The 16,595-nt window shown below is 39.4% G+C and overlaps 1 protein-coding gene across 4 annotated transcripts in view; it reads right to left on the bottom strand.

Annotated features, from left to right (window-relative positions):
* Window positions 1-16,595, bottom strand: part of herc3 (HECT and RLD domain containing E3 ubiquitin protein ligase 3) — a 59,459-nt gene that overhangs the window by 36,412 nt on the left and 6,452 nt on the right. For 2 of the 4 annotated variants that reach the window (XM_034188040.1, XM_034188041.1), the window contains exons 1-7: window positions 15,611-15,716; window positions 11,664-12,010; window positions 8,203-8,362; window positions 6,353-6,429; window positions 3,387-3,608; window positions 2,582-2,673; window positions 879-1,009 (exon numbers count right to left, since the gene is read on the bottom strand). In XM_034188040.1, the coding sequence (XP_034043931.1) occupies window positions 879-1,009; window positions 2,582-2,673; window positions 3,387-3,608; window positions 6,353-6,429; window positions 8,203-8,362; window positions 11,664-11,886 (905 nt within the window). In that variant the 5' untranslated portion in view covers window positions 11,887-12,010; window positions 15,611-15,716. Of the gene's footprint in view, window positions 1-878; window positions 1,010-2,581; window positions 2,674-3,386; window positions 3,609-6,352; window positions 6,430-8,202; window positions 8,363-8,492; window positions 8,559-11,663; window positions 12,011-15,610; window positions 15,717-16,595 lie in introns of those variants that run through there. The other 2 variants (XM_034188042.1, XM_034188043.1) reach the window with 2 other exon arrangements.

The following is a 16,595-nucleotide window of genomic DNA, read 5'->3' as shown; positions in this document are numbered from 1 at the left end:
TTCAGATAACTAAATTTAGTTGTAAAACACCTGCTCCTGTACCACCTCCATGGCAGCAGGAGCCTTACTGTCACTTTCACTGTCTGACTCCGGCACCACCTGCTGCTGCTGAGAAGGACCCGCAGGCGCCCCTGCCAGGCCGGCTACTGCAGCAAACATCTTTGAATTTTTTCTGCTCTTAGTAACATCAGTTGCAAGACCTTTTTTCTTTTTCTTCTGTTTTTACACCATTTTGTGACTCACTTTGTTTTTCGTGTTCTGCTATGTTGTTTCTCTCTCTCATCATGATTGCTCGTCATTAAAGGGTGATTGGATGAGAGGGGTCTAGAACATGTGTGGGTGGGACTCCTGGGCCTCTGTAGCCTATCATAGGGCCACAACTGGGTCAGGTATTCTTTTGACAGACAAGCCACTGGACCTATGCTGTGTCTGCAGGCTGCAGCTGAGCTCTGTGGTCTGGTGCATGTCTCTCTCCCTGGGCCAGAAGCATCACCATGGAAAGGCGCAGCAAAAAAAAAAAAAAAAAACTAGCAGCCATCGGCCTATTATTGATCGGCCCACCAGGAAAAATCCTGGTACTCCCAATGGCCAATCTACTCTCGGCCAAACATGCACTTAGTAGTGAATAAATTAACTTCAAATGTGTTTCTTATATTTTCTCAATAACAGCCACATAAAGGATCCTGGATTAAATATCAGAAACACAATCTGAACTTAAAATCTCCTCCACTGACCATAAAAATTCAACCAACTCAAGAGTTTAATTAAAACTTACCCATCAGTGTTGGCACAGTTTAAGCTGCACAAATACAGACTACATATATTGATTTGCATGAGTTTATACAGTTTAATTTCTGAAGTTCTGCAAAACTGAATACCTGCCACAGGCGATCTGGGACACCTCAATGCCCATAAGATCTTGCACTCTCCTTGGCAAAAGTTCATTATTAGTGGAGCCATGGCCCAACTGACCCCATGAACCATCACCAAATGTAAACAAGCCGCCATCCTGTCAGACAAGAAACACAATGTTTTGATTTCCCATGCAAAACAGAAATTACAGCCTTATACAGAGTCAGCATAAACAAATGACGTGTGCCAAGCAGCTCGTTAATGTCCAACCTGTATACAATGACCAAACTTTCTATGTTCAATAAGGGTGCTTGATCATCACAGCAACAGCCAACATGTAGTGCGTTCATTCATTCATTTTCTATACCCGTTTATGCCACTCAAAAGTCATGGGGGAGCTGGAACATACCCCAGCAGTCATAGAGTGATAGGTGAGGTACACCCTGGAAAGGACATCACCCTACTACAGGGCCACATATCAATCAATCAATCAACTTTTTTCTTATATAGCGCCAAATCACAACAAACAGTTGCCCCAAGGCGCTCCATATTGTAAGGCAAGGCCATACAATAATTATGAAAAACCCCAACGGTCAAAACGACCCCCTATGAGCAAGCACTTGGCCACAGTGGGAAGGAAAAACTCCCTTTTAACAGGAAGAAACCTCCAGCAGAACCAGGCTCAGGGAGGGGCAGTCTTCTGCTGAGACTGGTTGGGGCTGAGGGAAAGAACCAGGAAAAAGACATGCCGAGAAGGGGGGCAGAGATCGATCACTAATGATTAAATGCAGAGTGATGCATACGGAGCAAAAAGAGAAAGAAAGAAGTGCATCATGGGAACCCCCCCACAGTCTACGTCTAAAGCAACATAACCAAGGGATGGTCCAGGGTCACATGATCCAGCCCTAACTATAAGCCTTAGCGAAAAGGAAAGTTTTAAGCCTAATCTTAAAAGTAGAGAGGGTATCTGTCTCCCTGATCTGAATTGGGAGCTGGTTCCACAGGAGAGGAGCCTGAAAGATGAAGGCTCTGCCTCCCATTCTACTCTTACAAACCCTAGGAACTACAAGTAAACCCGCAGTCTGAGAGCGAAGCGCTCTAATGGGGTAATATGGTACTACGAGGTCCCTAAGATAAGATGGGACCTGATTATTCAAAACCTTATAAGTAAGAAGAAGAATTTTAAATTCTATTCTAGAATTAACAGGAAGCCAATGAAGAGAGGCCAACACGGGTGAGATATGCTCTCTCCTGCTAGTCCCCGTCAGTACTCTAGCTGCAGCATTCTGAACCAACTGAAGGCTTTTTTAGGGAACTTTTAGGACAACCTGATAATAATGAATTACAATAGTCCAGCCTAGAGGAAATAAATGCATGAATTAGTTTTTCAGCATCACTCTGAGACAAGACCTTTCTGATTTTAGAGATATTGCGTAAATGCAAAAAGGCAGTCCTACATATTTGTTTAATATGCACTTTGACATATAGACAAACAAGTTTCAGTCACACTCACACGCATACCTATAATCAATTTAAAGTCTGTAGTAGTGAGTTGCTGCAGTAAATACAGGTAACAGCCACACTATCAAACACATAACCAACTAACAAGTAATCAGAATTCACCTTTAACATTGGTCTCACCACAAAGAACTACCTATTTTTAAAATATATAGAGATGCCTAAACAGAAAAAAATTGAAATACTGGTAAGGGTTAAGCAATAGTCATACCCTTGTGAGAGCTGCTGTGTGTTCATCTCCACAGCTGATGTAAACAACTTTTTGAGATCTCAAAAATTTGATGTGGCAAGGGACAGCACGATCTGAGGAAAGACAGCACTGCACAGGTCAAAAGTGTCCTACATTACCACAAATTTAATCACATTTAATCTTAAAACTGATACTGCACAAACATTTCAAAGAGGCTTGACTCCAACCAGTGGATCAGGCACTAGATTGTAAACATATCACCATTTTCCTAAAGGACTACCTTGGTTCTAGCTGTTCTTTTGAACAGCACTGACATTTAACAAGCCCAAGTGAAGCAAACATGCTCACAAGGATTTGACAGACAAGGAATCCCTGCCTCAACACCACCACCATCTTGATTAGTGTAGGTCAGTGTTTCCCAATCCTGGTCCACGGGATCCAATACATTGCACGTTTTCCGTTTGTCGCTGAACTAATCAGAGCAGAGCAGCTCCCTGAACACACCCGACTGAGTTGATGTGGTCTGATTAGTTCAGGGACAAATGGAAAATGTGTATTTGCTTTGTGTCCCAAGGACCAGGACTGAGACACACAGTCTGTTTATTGGAGTCTCTTACCCGATAGGTTCATGTAATCATTGAGAACCACTTTCAAAATTAAATACCATACCACTGATCACTTGTAATCCTACATAACACATTACTGTACATTTGTGATCTTAAATGCACAGAAGAATGTGCAAACATTATATGACACGTGTCACATAGTGCATAATTTAGTGAGAGCCTCTTGTGTCACTGCCCAGGTTCTGTCTAGCACGCTGCACCTTGTTTATCATTGAGACCAAGTTGCCCAGCTCCATTTTTGCCCCAGCCAAATACAGCTCCGGATAAGGACAGTGCAAAGCTGTGTTCTCCTCCAGCAGTTATCTGTGCCAAAGGAATTCCCACTAGAGACTTTAAGGGTTGAGGGAATAGCTTGTCAGGCTCGCCTTCTCCCAGACCGAGTTGACCGCTGGTGTTCTGGCCCCATGTGAACAACTGGCCATCTGGAATGGAAAAGATATTGAAAAAAGACATTGAACAAAATAACTATAAGTGGTACATCTACCTCACTAGCCCACAGTAAAAGTTAGTTGAATATACAACAGTCATCTTGATCTGCATCGCTGTACACCCATTTGCTTGGATCCTCATCATCAGTCATCGGTTATAGAGAAGCAAAGATCAAGCCAAAGTTAGCTTTAGACTTTAGACTTACCTTTAACCAAGCCAACTAGCTATAACAATCTTAATGCAACTGCTTTTAAATACATTTAAAAGTGCCAAAATGTCATGTGCTTTACTGTGTGCGTCAACTCAATCTCCTCTCCCCAGCGCCCCTCCCCCCTCACCATGATGTTCAGTAAAACCGTTCAACTGCTCCTAAATTTACGTGGAGGGATGCAGTCAGTTAGCATTAGTTTGAAGGGTCACAATCAAGATATTGGGACAAATCAATCATCAGCTGTAAATGAAAAATGCCTGGAAGTTATGATATAACACATGAGACTTGAGTTGTGGAAAACCTACAGATGGACAAACACATACACACACATAAAGCTTTATGAGCAAATGTTTTGAAGTATTTGATACCGTTATTGGGTATTGCTTTTCTATACTGCCTCGTGTCATTCTCATTCTAGTCTTGTTACTAAGTGTAATCAACCTCACAGCGGATGGGTGGAAAGATAAAAGACAAGTCAGAGGTTTGGACATGTTTGAAAATAAGAACAAAGCCGACTGGAACCTTTTCTCTGCAAAACTGTCAAGTGGGTGACTGATAAATAGCTTCAAACTGTTTTTTATATATGGGTCAGTCCACCAAAGTGTGACCACAAATAATGGTCAACAAAAAAATTCACAATACAGGTGCGTTTTGACTGGTGATGCACAATTATCTGTAGGTGCATGAGCTCAATATTTTATTTATTTTTTTTTTTAATAGAATATGTCAGTAATTAAGGCAGCACAGTGGCTTTGTGGTTAACAATGTTGCCTCACGGCAAAAAGGTCATGGGATCGCTTCCTGCCTGGGCCTTTCTGTTTGAGGTTTGGTGTTGCAGCTTCCTCCCACTTACAAAAACATGCATGTTACATGAATTGGAAACTTTAAATCAAACGTAGGTGTGAGTGTGACTGAGTCTGTCTGTCTATATGTGGCCATCCGATGGACTGGCAGCCTGTCCAGGGTGTACCCTTCCTTTCGCCCAATGTGCTGGGATAGGTTCCCCATGACCCTTAACTGCAGTAAGTGGGTATGACCCCCCCCCCCCCCCATTCACACCTTTGTGAGTGTAACACTGACCAGAAAACCAAGATGAATGAAGGGTGAAATGATTCAGGTTTGCTACATGAAGAATGTTTTCAGCACTTTGAAACAAATTCACAACCTAACGTAAAAAGGCAATTCCTTCAAAAGGAAGTTGTAAAAATGAAGGCACTACAGTGACAACATTATCTGTATGTAACATTAAGAGAACTCAATTTCTCATTTCGAAAGTGCAGACACAAAAATTGCATTCACATGCTGGAGTAGATCAGACCACAAATAAACCCTTGTAAACAGAACTACAGTTCAAAAGAATGTTGCACAGTGACAATGAACAGCTCTGGTGACAGCGGGATTACATGTGTGATTTCTGTCAATGTTATGTTGCCACTCTGGTAAGACCCTTCAGCTGCACCCTTGTTTTCACTCGGGGTTGCTACAGCAGATCCGAGGTCGATCTGTATGTTGAATTTTACGCCGAATGCTGACGCAACTCCACATTACGTGAAGAAATGGGCAGGATTGGGGTTTGAACCAGGAATCTTCCACCTTGAACCCAAGTGCACTAACCACTTGGCCACCACCCCTATAATGTTGACACTCTAATACTTTCATTTTATTAATTTTGTTATTGGGCTCAAATGAATGTATAAATTCATTTGAGCCCAATAACAAAATTAATAAAATAAACTGTGTTCAGAATTACTGTATGTTATGGTCATTTTTAATCAGCATATTATGATATTTGTGATTTGCATGTTATGATAATTATGTTCGCCAAGGACGTAATAAAATCTTCAGCGTTTGTCTGTCTGTCTATTACCAGGATTACGTCAAAACTACTTCACAGATTCTCACCAAATTCTCACCACAGATAGATATTAGGGCATGGAAGACTCCATTAGATTTCTGGACCAAGATTTGTCTTTATTACGGTTTTGAAAGATTACGTCAAAACTACTTCACGGATTCTCACCAAATTTTCACGACAGGTAGATAGATATTAGGGCATGGAAGACACCACTGAATTTTGGAGGTGATCCAGATTTGGATTGGCAGACGTCAGAAATCTCCGTTTGCTCTTGTTGCAATTGCTATTGATACAAGATTACTTCATATTTGTACTCTGTGATGGGAAGTATTCAAAGGCTCATATTCATAGTCCTGTTTGTTCAGAGACTGAACAGATTATTAAATGAAAGGTTTCTGAATCAGATGGTCATCTGCCTAAAAATGTAATCAACTCTTCCCTGGCCCAGTGACATCTCTCGATGCAGAATTGTCTCAAAATAAATCCTGTGTAAAAAGACAATACATGGGAAAGAAGAAAATTATGACAAACTTGATCTATTAAGAAATATCGGAGATGCAATCTGAGCCAAACCTCAACTGAATGTGGACACAATTTGGACATGCAGTAACGGACATAACATTCAAAAAGTGAAGAGTACCAGTGTATTATGGACATAGTGTCTTTCACACCTCTAGAAAGTGCCATGCAGTGCTGGTTGCCACACATTATTTGAGAGATGCGATGGTTACACAGCATTTTCACCAACCTAGGCAAAACAAAAATACATTTGCTCAACAGATCAAAAATCACCTCATATACACTGCTTACTGATTTACTGAAAAACAAAAAGCAAGTCATATTTCAATGTCATAATCGGGCAGAATTATCAGTGCAACATACTAATGCGTACTGTAAATGGAATTCATTAGGTCTGTATTAGACATGACAGAGGAGGTCCAAAACAGACATTATGCAGATGTCTGAATGCTACATATGAGCGTTACAATCATTCATTTATTAATAATCCACTATTAATTGTTATTATCACTTACTGAGGCATCGCTGGGCCGGTAGCATAGATTTACATTTACGCAACCTGTCCCAATACCCGCCCGCTGTGCATAAAGTGATGACGTCATAGCATGCGCAACCCAAGAACTGTCTGCAGACGATAACATGAAAAGGCGAGAAGTGTGTGTTGGTCCCACTATGGATATTCCGGATGATTAGTCCGACAATGAACAGCAGCCAAAGCAGCCAGCTTGATGAGGACGCCCTGCCGAATTTGGAGAGCAGCGCAGTACAGCCAACATGACAAAAGTTAAAGTGAGCCAACTTTTTATGTATGCCTTTGCTGGGTGTCGTGCATTTTGAAATGACATTAAATATTGTTAATGTGATTCCACATGTTGTGTATCTCAGTAAGTGATAATAAGGCAAATAACATGCAGTTGTCGTGCGGTATGCATTTTCAGAGTCCCTCCGTCCATGCCCAGTCACCCGCAATGACAGATATTCGTCCTCCTCTAACTCGGGTGAATATCGTCACTTTGGGTGATTGTGCATGGACCTAGGGACTCTGAAAATGCATACCGCCCTCCAAAAGCATGTTATTGCATTAGTAATTATTCTGATAATCGATTAATCATTTTGAGTCTACTTTTTAAATATCCGATTTCAGCTTCATAAATGTAAATACTTTCTGGTTTATTTTACTAGTTTATTTACTCCAAAATGTGGCAGTAAACTGAATATCTCTGGGTTTTGGACAAAACATTTAAAGGTATCTGTGGAAAACATCAATTGACATGTTTCACCGTTTGCTGATATTTTACTGACCCAACAACTCATCCAGTGACTATTTTCTCAATTAGAGAAAATAGTTTGGGGATTAGTTATGAAACTAATCCCCAGTTGCAGCTCTACTATATATCATAAACTTAGTAATTGCCATTAATCTGTTTTTCAGCATTTGTCAAGTTTTTGTCACTGCTTCAAAGAACTGATAGATAAATTTCAGACTTAATAGAACTTTGTGTTTTACAGTATTTAAAAATCTGCACTGGGTGTCTTTGGTACCAGTGTCTCTTCAGTGGATCCTTGAGTACCGCTGGAATGACTCTGTTCCAAATGAACAATTACTCAGGGAGACTAAGATGAGGAGCACCACTTGCATTATGAGGGAACACCAGCAATGACATTTTGTCCATGAGGAATGTTTTTCGTGGGCGTGATCCAGTATGCATGTGCCTCTGTGTGAAATAACCCAGTGGTGGTTGGGATGGACCGGTTGTCTAACTGGGTGGTTGCCATCCAGGACCCGGAGCAATTCTGTGGTGTGGTGGATGGGGCAACTCGCGGCATCAGTGCATGCTCTCAGACATGTCCTGACCTTATGATTACTGATCTGAATTATTACTGTTTCCACTGGGAAGCATTTCATTGGTTATCATTGTATCATTGTAACTTGTAGTGTTCCTCTTCCTTCAGGCTAAAGGCTGATTAACTGAAACTCCTCTTTGGTACACCACATACTCACCTGGGGACTCGAACCGTGGTTTCAGCAGTGCCCAGACCAAGTTGGCCTGCTTCACCGGCACCCCAAGCAAACACTTGGCCTTTCTCGTTCACCACCATAGAGTGGGTCTGACCACACGACACCACTGTTATCTTCTGAGTATCCAGCGCATCTACTATCTCTGCAGGGAGCAAAAAGGGATTGTCACTACACAGCACAACGAGCTCCTGAAGAGTTGAAGCCACAGTGTGCTCTATAAAACAGTCTTATTTTATGTCTACAGAAAACATTTTGCCAATTAAAACACATACTTTTTTGATGAATGAGTGATGAGTGAACTTCCTCTTCCTGCCAGTTTGGTTACATATTTGAAGCATCTGTTTAACACAGAGGCCACAACATCTAAGAGAGCTTTCCAGGAACTTACAATTGGTAAGTTCTGTTACAACTCTGAAGTGGCAACACCTTTAGATTACCATCAACTGAGGCATTTCTAAGATTTTCATTTTATAAACTTACTTTATTTCAACTTAGAAATGCAGCCTAAGTTTATCATGTACATATGTTGCCATGACAGTTGGATACACACCGATACAAATACTGCATCCTTTAACACCCCATGCATACGGTAATTTTTACGGTACATTAAAGCTGCTTGTCTGCAGTTAACCGCTGAAACAGCAGATATATTTTCATTTCGACATTTAGCATTTGGAAACCATTTTGTTTAAACCAAATCTTCTCATCTACTTGATCTCCATGCAGCCCTAGCTGTGTAGAGGAAGAAAAGCAGTATTAAAATGTGGTACAAACCAGAGTTAAAGTTGTGGGGTCTTTTTCCATTAGCTATTACTTTCATTTCATTATTTTTTCATGTTCCTATTGCGCTCTACACTGTAAAAATTAAAACTTAAAATTGTTGGCCTGAAAAGGTTTTTTGGTCATATAAAAATAAAATGTTTTATTGTGTTACAAACAACATCAAAGTAGTTATCTCAACTACCTGTAATAAGTTTGTTGTGTAATGTTGGTCTCATTTAAAAAGTTAGGTTGGCAAAACTTAAAACTATAGGTTTGAGGCTATGACTGAATTATCTGAGTTTGCTTTCGCAAAGAACGGGGTTTCCATCTCAAACCTGCAGGGGTCTGTTTTTCTGCCATTTTTCCTGTACACTTGTCCTGCATGGATTTTTATCTCCATAAAGTTGAGTATTTTATTTGAGTATTGTCTTGGAACTCTAGCTTTGTAGTTGGTAACTGATTAAACTTTGTTTTTTGTTTTTTTTGAAAACCAGGCTGTTGGCACTGACTGTCGAGTGTGTTGTGTAACTTTGTCAATGTAACTCCTTCATCTGCTCTTGGTCTGCCCTCAGATTTTGAAGCATTCAAGTTAAAGTCATTTCCACCAGTTTTAAAATATTACAACAGTAACATCATTTTATTATAAATTTGCTTTTGTGTGGAACAAATAAGCGTATTATTTGGAATTCACATAAACTGTGAGACTCTGTATGATACAGAAAAGTGTACAGTTTTAAGGTTAATAAACATTTGAACTGACTTGGTTTTGTTTGTTATCTGTGTGACAGACATGTTGACAAAATGAGTCTATGTAGAAGTCAAAACTTGAAGTCTTAATACATATGAAAGGTACATTTTCTGAACAAAAAATAATACGTTTGCACATCTTCTATTTGTCAGAATTCTTAGTTTGTAGAGCTTGCAGTCGGTCTGCTCTGTGTCAGCGTGATCCTGTCAGATCTCAGAAGTTAAGCAGTGCGGCATCTGGTTCGTACTTGGATGGGAGACCTCTTTGGAACACCGGCAGCTGTGTGTGTTTGCGGGAGCAGCCGAATGGACGACAACAACAACAACAACTTAGTTTGTAGAACTTGAAATTTTAAGTTATACATATGGAAGGTACATTTTCTGAACAAAAAATAACAAGTTGGCACAGTTTTCATTTATCTGAATTCTTTGTGTGTGCAGCTCAAAAATTTAAGTTACATTACACTTGAATAATAAGTTATCTCAACAAAAACTTGTTTGTTCAAACTTAAGATTTTTAGTTAGCCTCAAAATCCAGTAAAGACTGTTGCCTTGAAATTTTCAGTTGACACAACTTTTTTGTTTTTACAGTGTACTGTCCCCCTCGTGCAGACTGTGCATGTATGGCAAACTGGCTTATGTACGTAAGGCGCATCTGAGCACTGCACTGCTAAAATACCACAAAGTCAATATGGCACATATGCCCGACTTCAGATGTTTTGGGTGGCCTGGCCTGTGATGCACGACAGGAATGCACCAGCTTCACGTATGACCATATGGCATTTTTAGACAAACATGCTCGCACAGCAGTGCAAGTACATTTGTCTGAAAACAAAAATACAGTAAAAGTTGCCTAAACCGTCACTGTATAAACCATATATTCTTGCGCACCGGACAAAAACAAAAGTCCTAATGCTTTTGGATGGTTTTCCATGTAATAAACACCATATATAATGGATTTGCGCTCACATCGGACAAAACGTCCTGTCCGACCTCAATGTATTCCCATTAAAAAAAACCTTTGCATGTACTGGACAGAGCAGTCTGGACATGCCCAGTAACAGAAGTATGAAAAGTTCAGCACTGACACTTAGACATTTATTTTTATCAAACCGTGCAGACGCGGGGCCTGCAGTCTGTCGTGCTGCCAAGTCGGACACCGCACTCCTTTTCACTCCTGTCTGTCCCGTCATATTTTTAAAGTTTTTGCAGTGTGCAGCTGATTACACCTGCAATTCACAGAGGAAACTGTTAACTTTACCTTTGATTTGGAGGCTGTAGAAAGAAGAGCTCGTTGAGGGACAAAAAAATTCATCCAGAAAAAAGAATAATCCAGAAAAATTGAATAAAGGCACAACAGAGAACTTTAAAAATGTCACGCACGTCGACGTCATTGCATGGCACAGAGTTGGAGTTCCAGAAGCATGAATCAGGCTTTAGGATGACTCCGCAGCGGACTTAGAAAAAAAGAACGACTCGACCAAATGTAATCATTTTAACTAATATAATGTCCGCCGCTTACTGAAGGCAGGCGTTTAGTTTTCTCAGAGCAAGTTTTGACCCGGTCACTGAATGAGGCAGGTTCCAATTCAGGATTCCCCGTAGATTGTTCAGCGTCTCCTGACTGTAACTAATCCATTATATACATATAATGGATTTCAATTATAACGAACAAAATCGGTTGAAAAATCCGCTGTGTAGAAATAACAAGTGCGTCAGACAGAAACTGGCAATGACACTTGTGGTTGCTTTGCTTTCTGTTTTGCACATGGTGAACAATCAGGCCCGTCATGCCTATTTCACTCATATCCTTACATGTGTATTGTAACTCTCCAGTTATTATGTCTAAGAAATGATACTGGTAAATCAATAAATTGGAATTTGTGACAATTAACCAAAGGTCAGTGCATTTATCATTACCAATAAAAACGTACCAGGGGAAGTTCCCGGTTTGTTGTGGCCCAGCTGTCCACAGTTGTTTGAGCCGCATGTATACACACTGCCATCATGCAGCAAAAACACAGAGTGTTGCCCACCGCAGGCTATATCTGTTAATCCTCTGTCACAGAACACCTGACAGTTCCTTGGCTCAAATACAGGGTTCCTCTCCACACCTGTACCTAACTGCCCATCATTTGCATTTCCCCAACAAAGCATGTTGGAGGGAGAGAGAGGGACGAGCACCGATTTGAAGAGACAGAGTGTAGAGCAGATTACGAAAGACCAAAATGTTCAGGCTTGACAACAGATCCGCTTCCTTCTCTTTGTGTGAATTCCAACCCTGAACAAAAACACAAAAAAGAGCTGTCACATTTTTTTTCGCTAACCCTCATGATGTTTTAAAAAATGAAGTGCCAGAAGTGAGTCTGGGTGTGAGAGTGGCATAAGCATGCTGACAGAAGGTACAGACAATGTATGTGTCCATAAACCGTCCCTGTATAATCCCTTTTTAAGCAGCTCCAAGCAGCCCCACACTAATGTCAAGCTCAACATCAACATAACCACCCTGATCGAGCCAAAAGTAAGAAACAAAGGAAAAACAAATCAAAGATGTGGGTTAAAACAGTACATAATTACCCTAATGGAGCAGTTCACATGTATCACATCACAGGGAAACCAAAGAATTAAAAAACAGGACTTCCTAATTGTATTAAAATCATGGATTGCTGGACTTTGAAAGTCACCCCAGTATTTCTGTCTTTGCTTTTTGCATTCTTATTTGTGCCACCTAAAAAAAATATTCTCCTGCACTCCCTTCCCTGCCAGTGTCTCAGCCCAGTAAGTCATTGCTGATCTTACTGCTATTTTATGAATCTGACCTTTAACTCTTACTGTAGTTACCCCTCACTCATGATACAATCTTCAACTTGTTCTTTCCAGACTGCACTCTAGTTTATTTCAACACCAAATTCTCAATCTTCCTATACTAGTGTTGCTGCATGTTTAAACTTGTTCATGCTTTAGAATACTCTCCTTTTGAGACACCTGACTCCTGATCTTCACTAAACCTCAAATAATCTGTTTTCTTGTTATTATAATCTTTGGTTCTCAAACCATTCTCCATATTTTTAGCTTCCTCCTTTGTGGTGGCACATTACCGTGTCATGCACAAAATGCATGACAAGCAGTTTTGGTATATAACCCAAAATATATCCATAACAGAACAAAAATGTGCAGGTTTAAGTCTGGCACAAACCTACTCAAAATAGGCTATTATGTGCTACTCTGAAATCCTGGTCCTCGCGGTTTCATGTGCACTGAACTGTACACTTGGTCACTCTTTGTCAAGCACTCTCAGAACCTACGTAGGGTAGTAAGTAAGCCTGTTCCAGAACCCATATGCACATCTTTCTGTTTTTTCCACTATATTACTCACAAAACTGTCTCAATGCAAACACTGTGCTACGAGACATACTGGACAAAAACTTTCCAATTCTATTTTCCCCAACTCCACACATTTCATGATACATGTGTTCAATCAATTATAATGTCTGCTTTCCATATTTTAAAATAAAAGTAAGTTACCAGATATAGTTACTTCAATTTGTATTCACTATGTCAGTTTCAGTGAGTCAAAGATGTACATACTCCAAGATGACCATCTCTTTAAAAAGCACAAAAGATCCCAGAAGAATCCAGAAATTGATTTATTTGACAGTGCCAACTTTTGTGTGTGTGTGTGTGTGTGTGTGTGTGTGTGTGTGTGTGTGTGTGTGTGTGTGTGTGTGTGTGTGTGTGTGTGTGTGTGTGTGTGTGTGTGTGTGTGTGTGTGTGTGTGTGTGTGTTTAAAACTATCAAAGGCAATGTTTCCCAAACCAAGTCTCCCTACCCTAAATACACATAAAGAGGCAAATCTGTTATTTTCCTCAACTTACTAAACACACCCAATTTAACAGATCTGGTCTGAGTATACCGTGGACAAATGGAAAACATGTAGGACTTTTGGTGCCAAGGGCCAGCACTGAGAAACACTAATCTAATGCAGCTGTAGCAAAATTCTGCATGTCCACAAATCAGGAACCATCTCATAAACACTCGAGCATCTGTTCAGTATGTTGTACAAAAACATATAAGAATCTTATAAGGATCTCAATATACACTTTACAGCAGTGAGGAAGGGGATATTAACAACTTAAAATTAATGAACTTTTGTCCAAAAGATCTAACAGAACCTCAGGATCATAACTAAGGAACTGATCAAGTTGAAGGTGTCACACAGAAACATGACATTAGCTACTTTACTAGAAACCTAGAAAAAACTAGGCCAAATGTTCACAGTTGATCACCAGTACAAAAGCAGACTCTTGGATTAATGTCTTCCTCCTTAGTTAGCAGCCCATTAGGTTAAGTTTTGCCCCTGTTTGTTTGATTGTGAACAGCTTGTAACCCACAATTTTTCAGACATCATTATGGAATTTTTACAGAGGATTTATATCATGAGTCAAGAACTGATTCAACTTTCAAGGTCATAGGTCAAAGGTCAAAGTCAGGAAAAATCTTGGAAAATCCCTATCCTTTAACACTGAACAAATTTTCAGAAATTCATAATTGTCAAAAAAGATCAAATTTATTTCATATTTGACAGTGTTCTGTAGGATGGTATCCTTTATTGACTGACAAAGTTTGATCCAGATCTGATTAAGATTACAGATTTTCTGGCCACTGAAAACCACATTTAATGTATATTTTACATTATATCTTAATCAAACGTGCCCCAATCACTCTCATATTTGAAAGTGAGGTGCACACTGACACTCACTATCGCCTCACAAAGTATAATGCAGATCTGATCCGGATGGTGGATTTTGTGGACATTTCAATTTAATATTGAAAAGTCCATTTGGGGTACATTTTACATTATATCTCAATCAAAAGTGCCTCAATCACTCATTTTTCTGTTATGAATTTACCTACACCACCAAAATTGGATGGAGGTTCCAATTTTATGCCTGTTTGTCTGTCTTCCAATTATCAGTCAGAAATCAAGTCCCAAAAAGCAACGAGCAATGTGCATAGTAGAGATAAACAATATTCTGTGAAAATGATCTGAAAAAGAATTCAAAAACCAAAAAAGTTGGGGGGAAAAACCTGACAACGCCACAAAAAACTTTGATTCAAGTGCATGAACTAAATACATAGTCCTGACATTTGACCACATTTAATTTAGCTTGCGAAAAGCCACTTCTAACGGGACTTTGAACTTGAAAAATTTTCCCACTGTAATAATTAGGCAAATTGGAAACCAGTGATGGCTGAGGTTTGCGGTCTAAGAGCGGTTCTCCAGTGTGATGGAGTTTCTCTCTAAAGTGGATGATGTCACATTTCTATCTGATGCCTTCATCTCCCTCATCACTTCCTTATTTATAGTCCTGAGGTTCTGCTGGATCTTAGTACAAAAACTCGTGATTTACTGGCTGTTAGTTTACCTCCTTCTTCAATGATGGAAAAAAACTCTATGGTCCCAAGCTTCGTATATTTTTGTTGGAGTTGCTAGTAGTACCACAAATCTTTCAGCGAAAGCTTGTAAAAATAAACAAAAAATGTGAATTTGGATGTTTCCCTCTGCTCTTAAACACAACACTGTTTTTACATGTAATTAACTACAGTCCAAATTCAGTAGTACACATTCAGTAAGAACTTATGTAACGTAACGCTCGTCACTTTCCGATACCAAGTAAAATGAAGACTGACATTAGCTGGTTTAATACTTTCGACATAAAAACACGCAGGAGATAGCTAACCACAACACACGGCAATATTAACATTCACCAACAAAACAGAAATCCCCTAATAAGCCACCGTCTGCACTATCAGCGAAAGTGAAACGTTCGGTCGCTCAATCATATAGCTATATATAAAATAGACAAAAAAGATAATCTACCTGACCGGATGCATAATGAAACTAAACTGGGCGTCTTAGCTTTGTGTATGAAAATAAACGAGGAAGTTATTTAAAGTGACGTAAAAAGAGTCACTCACGGATGACAACAAACCGGAAGTAGTTTCAAAATAAAAAAGCACTTTCAGGATTTATTTTACATAACAACAACAACAATAATAATAATAATATTAATAATAATAGCGGACATGAATGAGCGAAGCTCTTCAGCATCTCACAATGTCATGTCCGGTTTGTGGCTTTTTACGGCCTTTTATGACAATGTTTGTCCGGTTTGTGGCTTTCCATGGTTCTATTCCATGGCCAAATAACATGCAACACAGGAAATACAAGTTAGAGAAAGAAGAAATGTACTATTTTTTTTGTTTGTTTTATACACCTATCCTTTTGTTTCCTGCCACATACATATGGAGCTAAATCAAGGCCAAACGTTTTGTAATCTGAAAATAAAAAAAGATTGAAAAAAAATAATACTTTTGGCCTTGATTTAGCGCCATACATATATATTTTATTTGTTTTGTTATCTATGCTTCCTATTTTCTCGCCTGATATTTTATAACTGCAATGGAAATAAGTGCTTTCACTTTCTTGTGTCATATAGGTATTTTAATGTTTTGGGCAGCACGGTGGATTAGTGGTTGCTCTGTTGTCTCACAGCAAAAAGTCATGGGATCGATTCCCATCTGTGATAAGATAAGATAAGATAAACTTTATTGATCTCACAGAGGAGAAATTCACATGTTACGTCAGCTCTTAAAAAACACACAAGATGGGTGCAAGTAGAGGAAAATGTTCATCAAACAGCGTGTGCAAGAATAAGCAATAATAATAATACTTGTAACAGTACAAGACATAAGAAAATGAGGTAGAAATAGAATATGTGTGTATATATATATGTATATATATATATATATATATATATATATATATATACACACACACACACACACACACACACACACACACA

The sequence above is a fragment of the Thalassophryne amazonica genome, chromosome 15 (genome assembly GCF_902500255.1).
Source record: "Thalassophryne amazonica chromosome 15, fThaAma1.1, whole genome shotgun sequence".
NCBI lineage: Eukaryota > Metazoa > Chordata > Actinopteri > Batrachoidiformes > Batrachoididae > Thalassophryne > Thalassophryne amazonica.
This window is presented reverse-complemented; position numbering and strand designations above follow the sequence as displayed.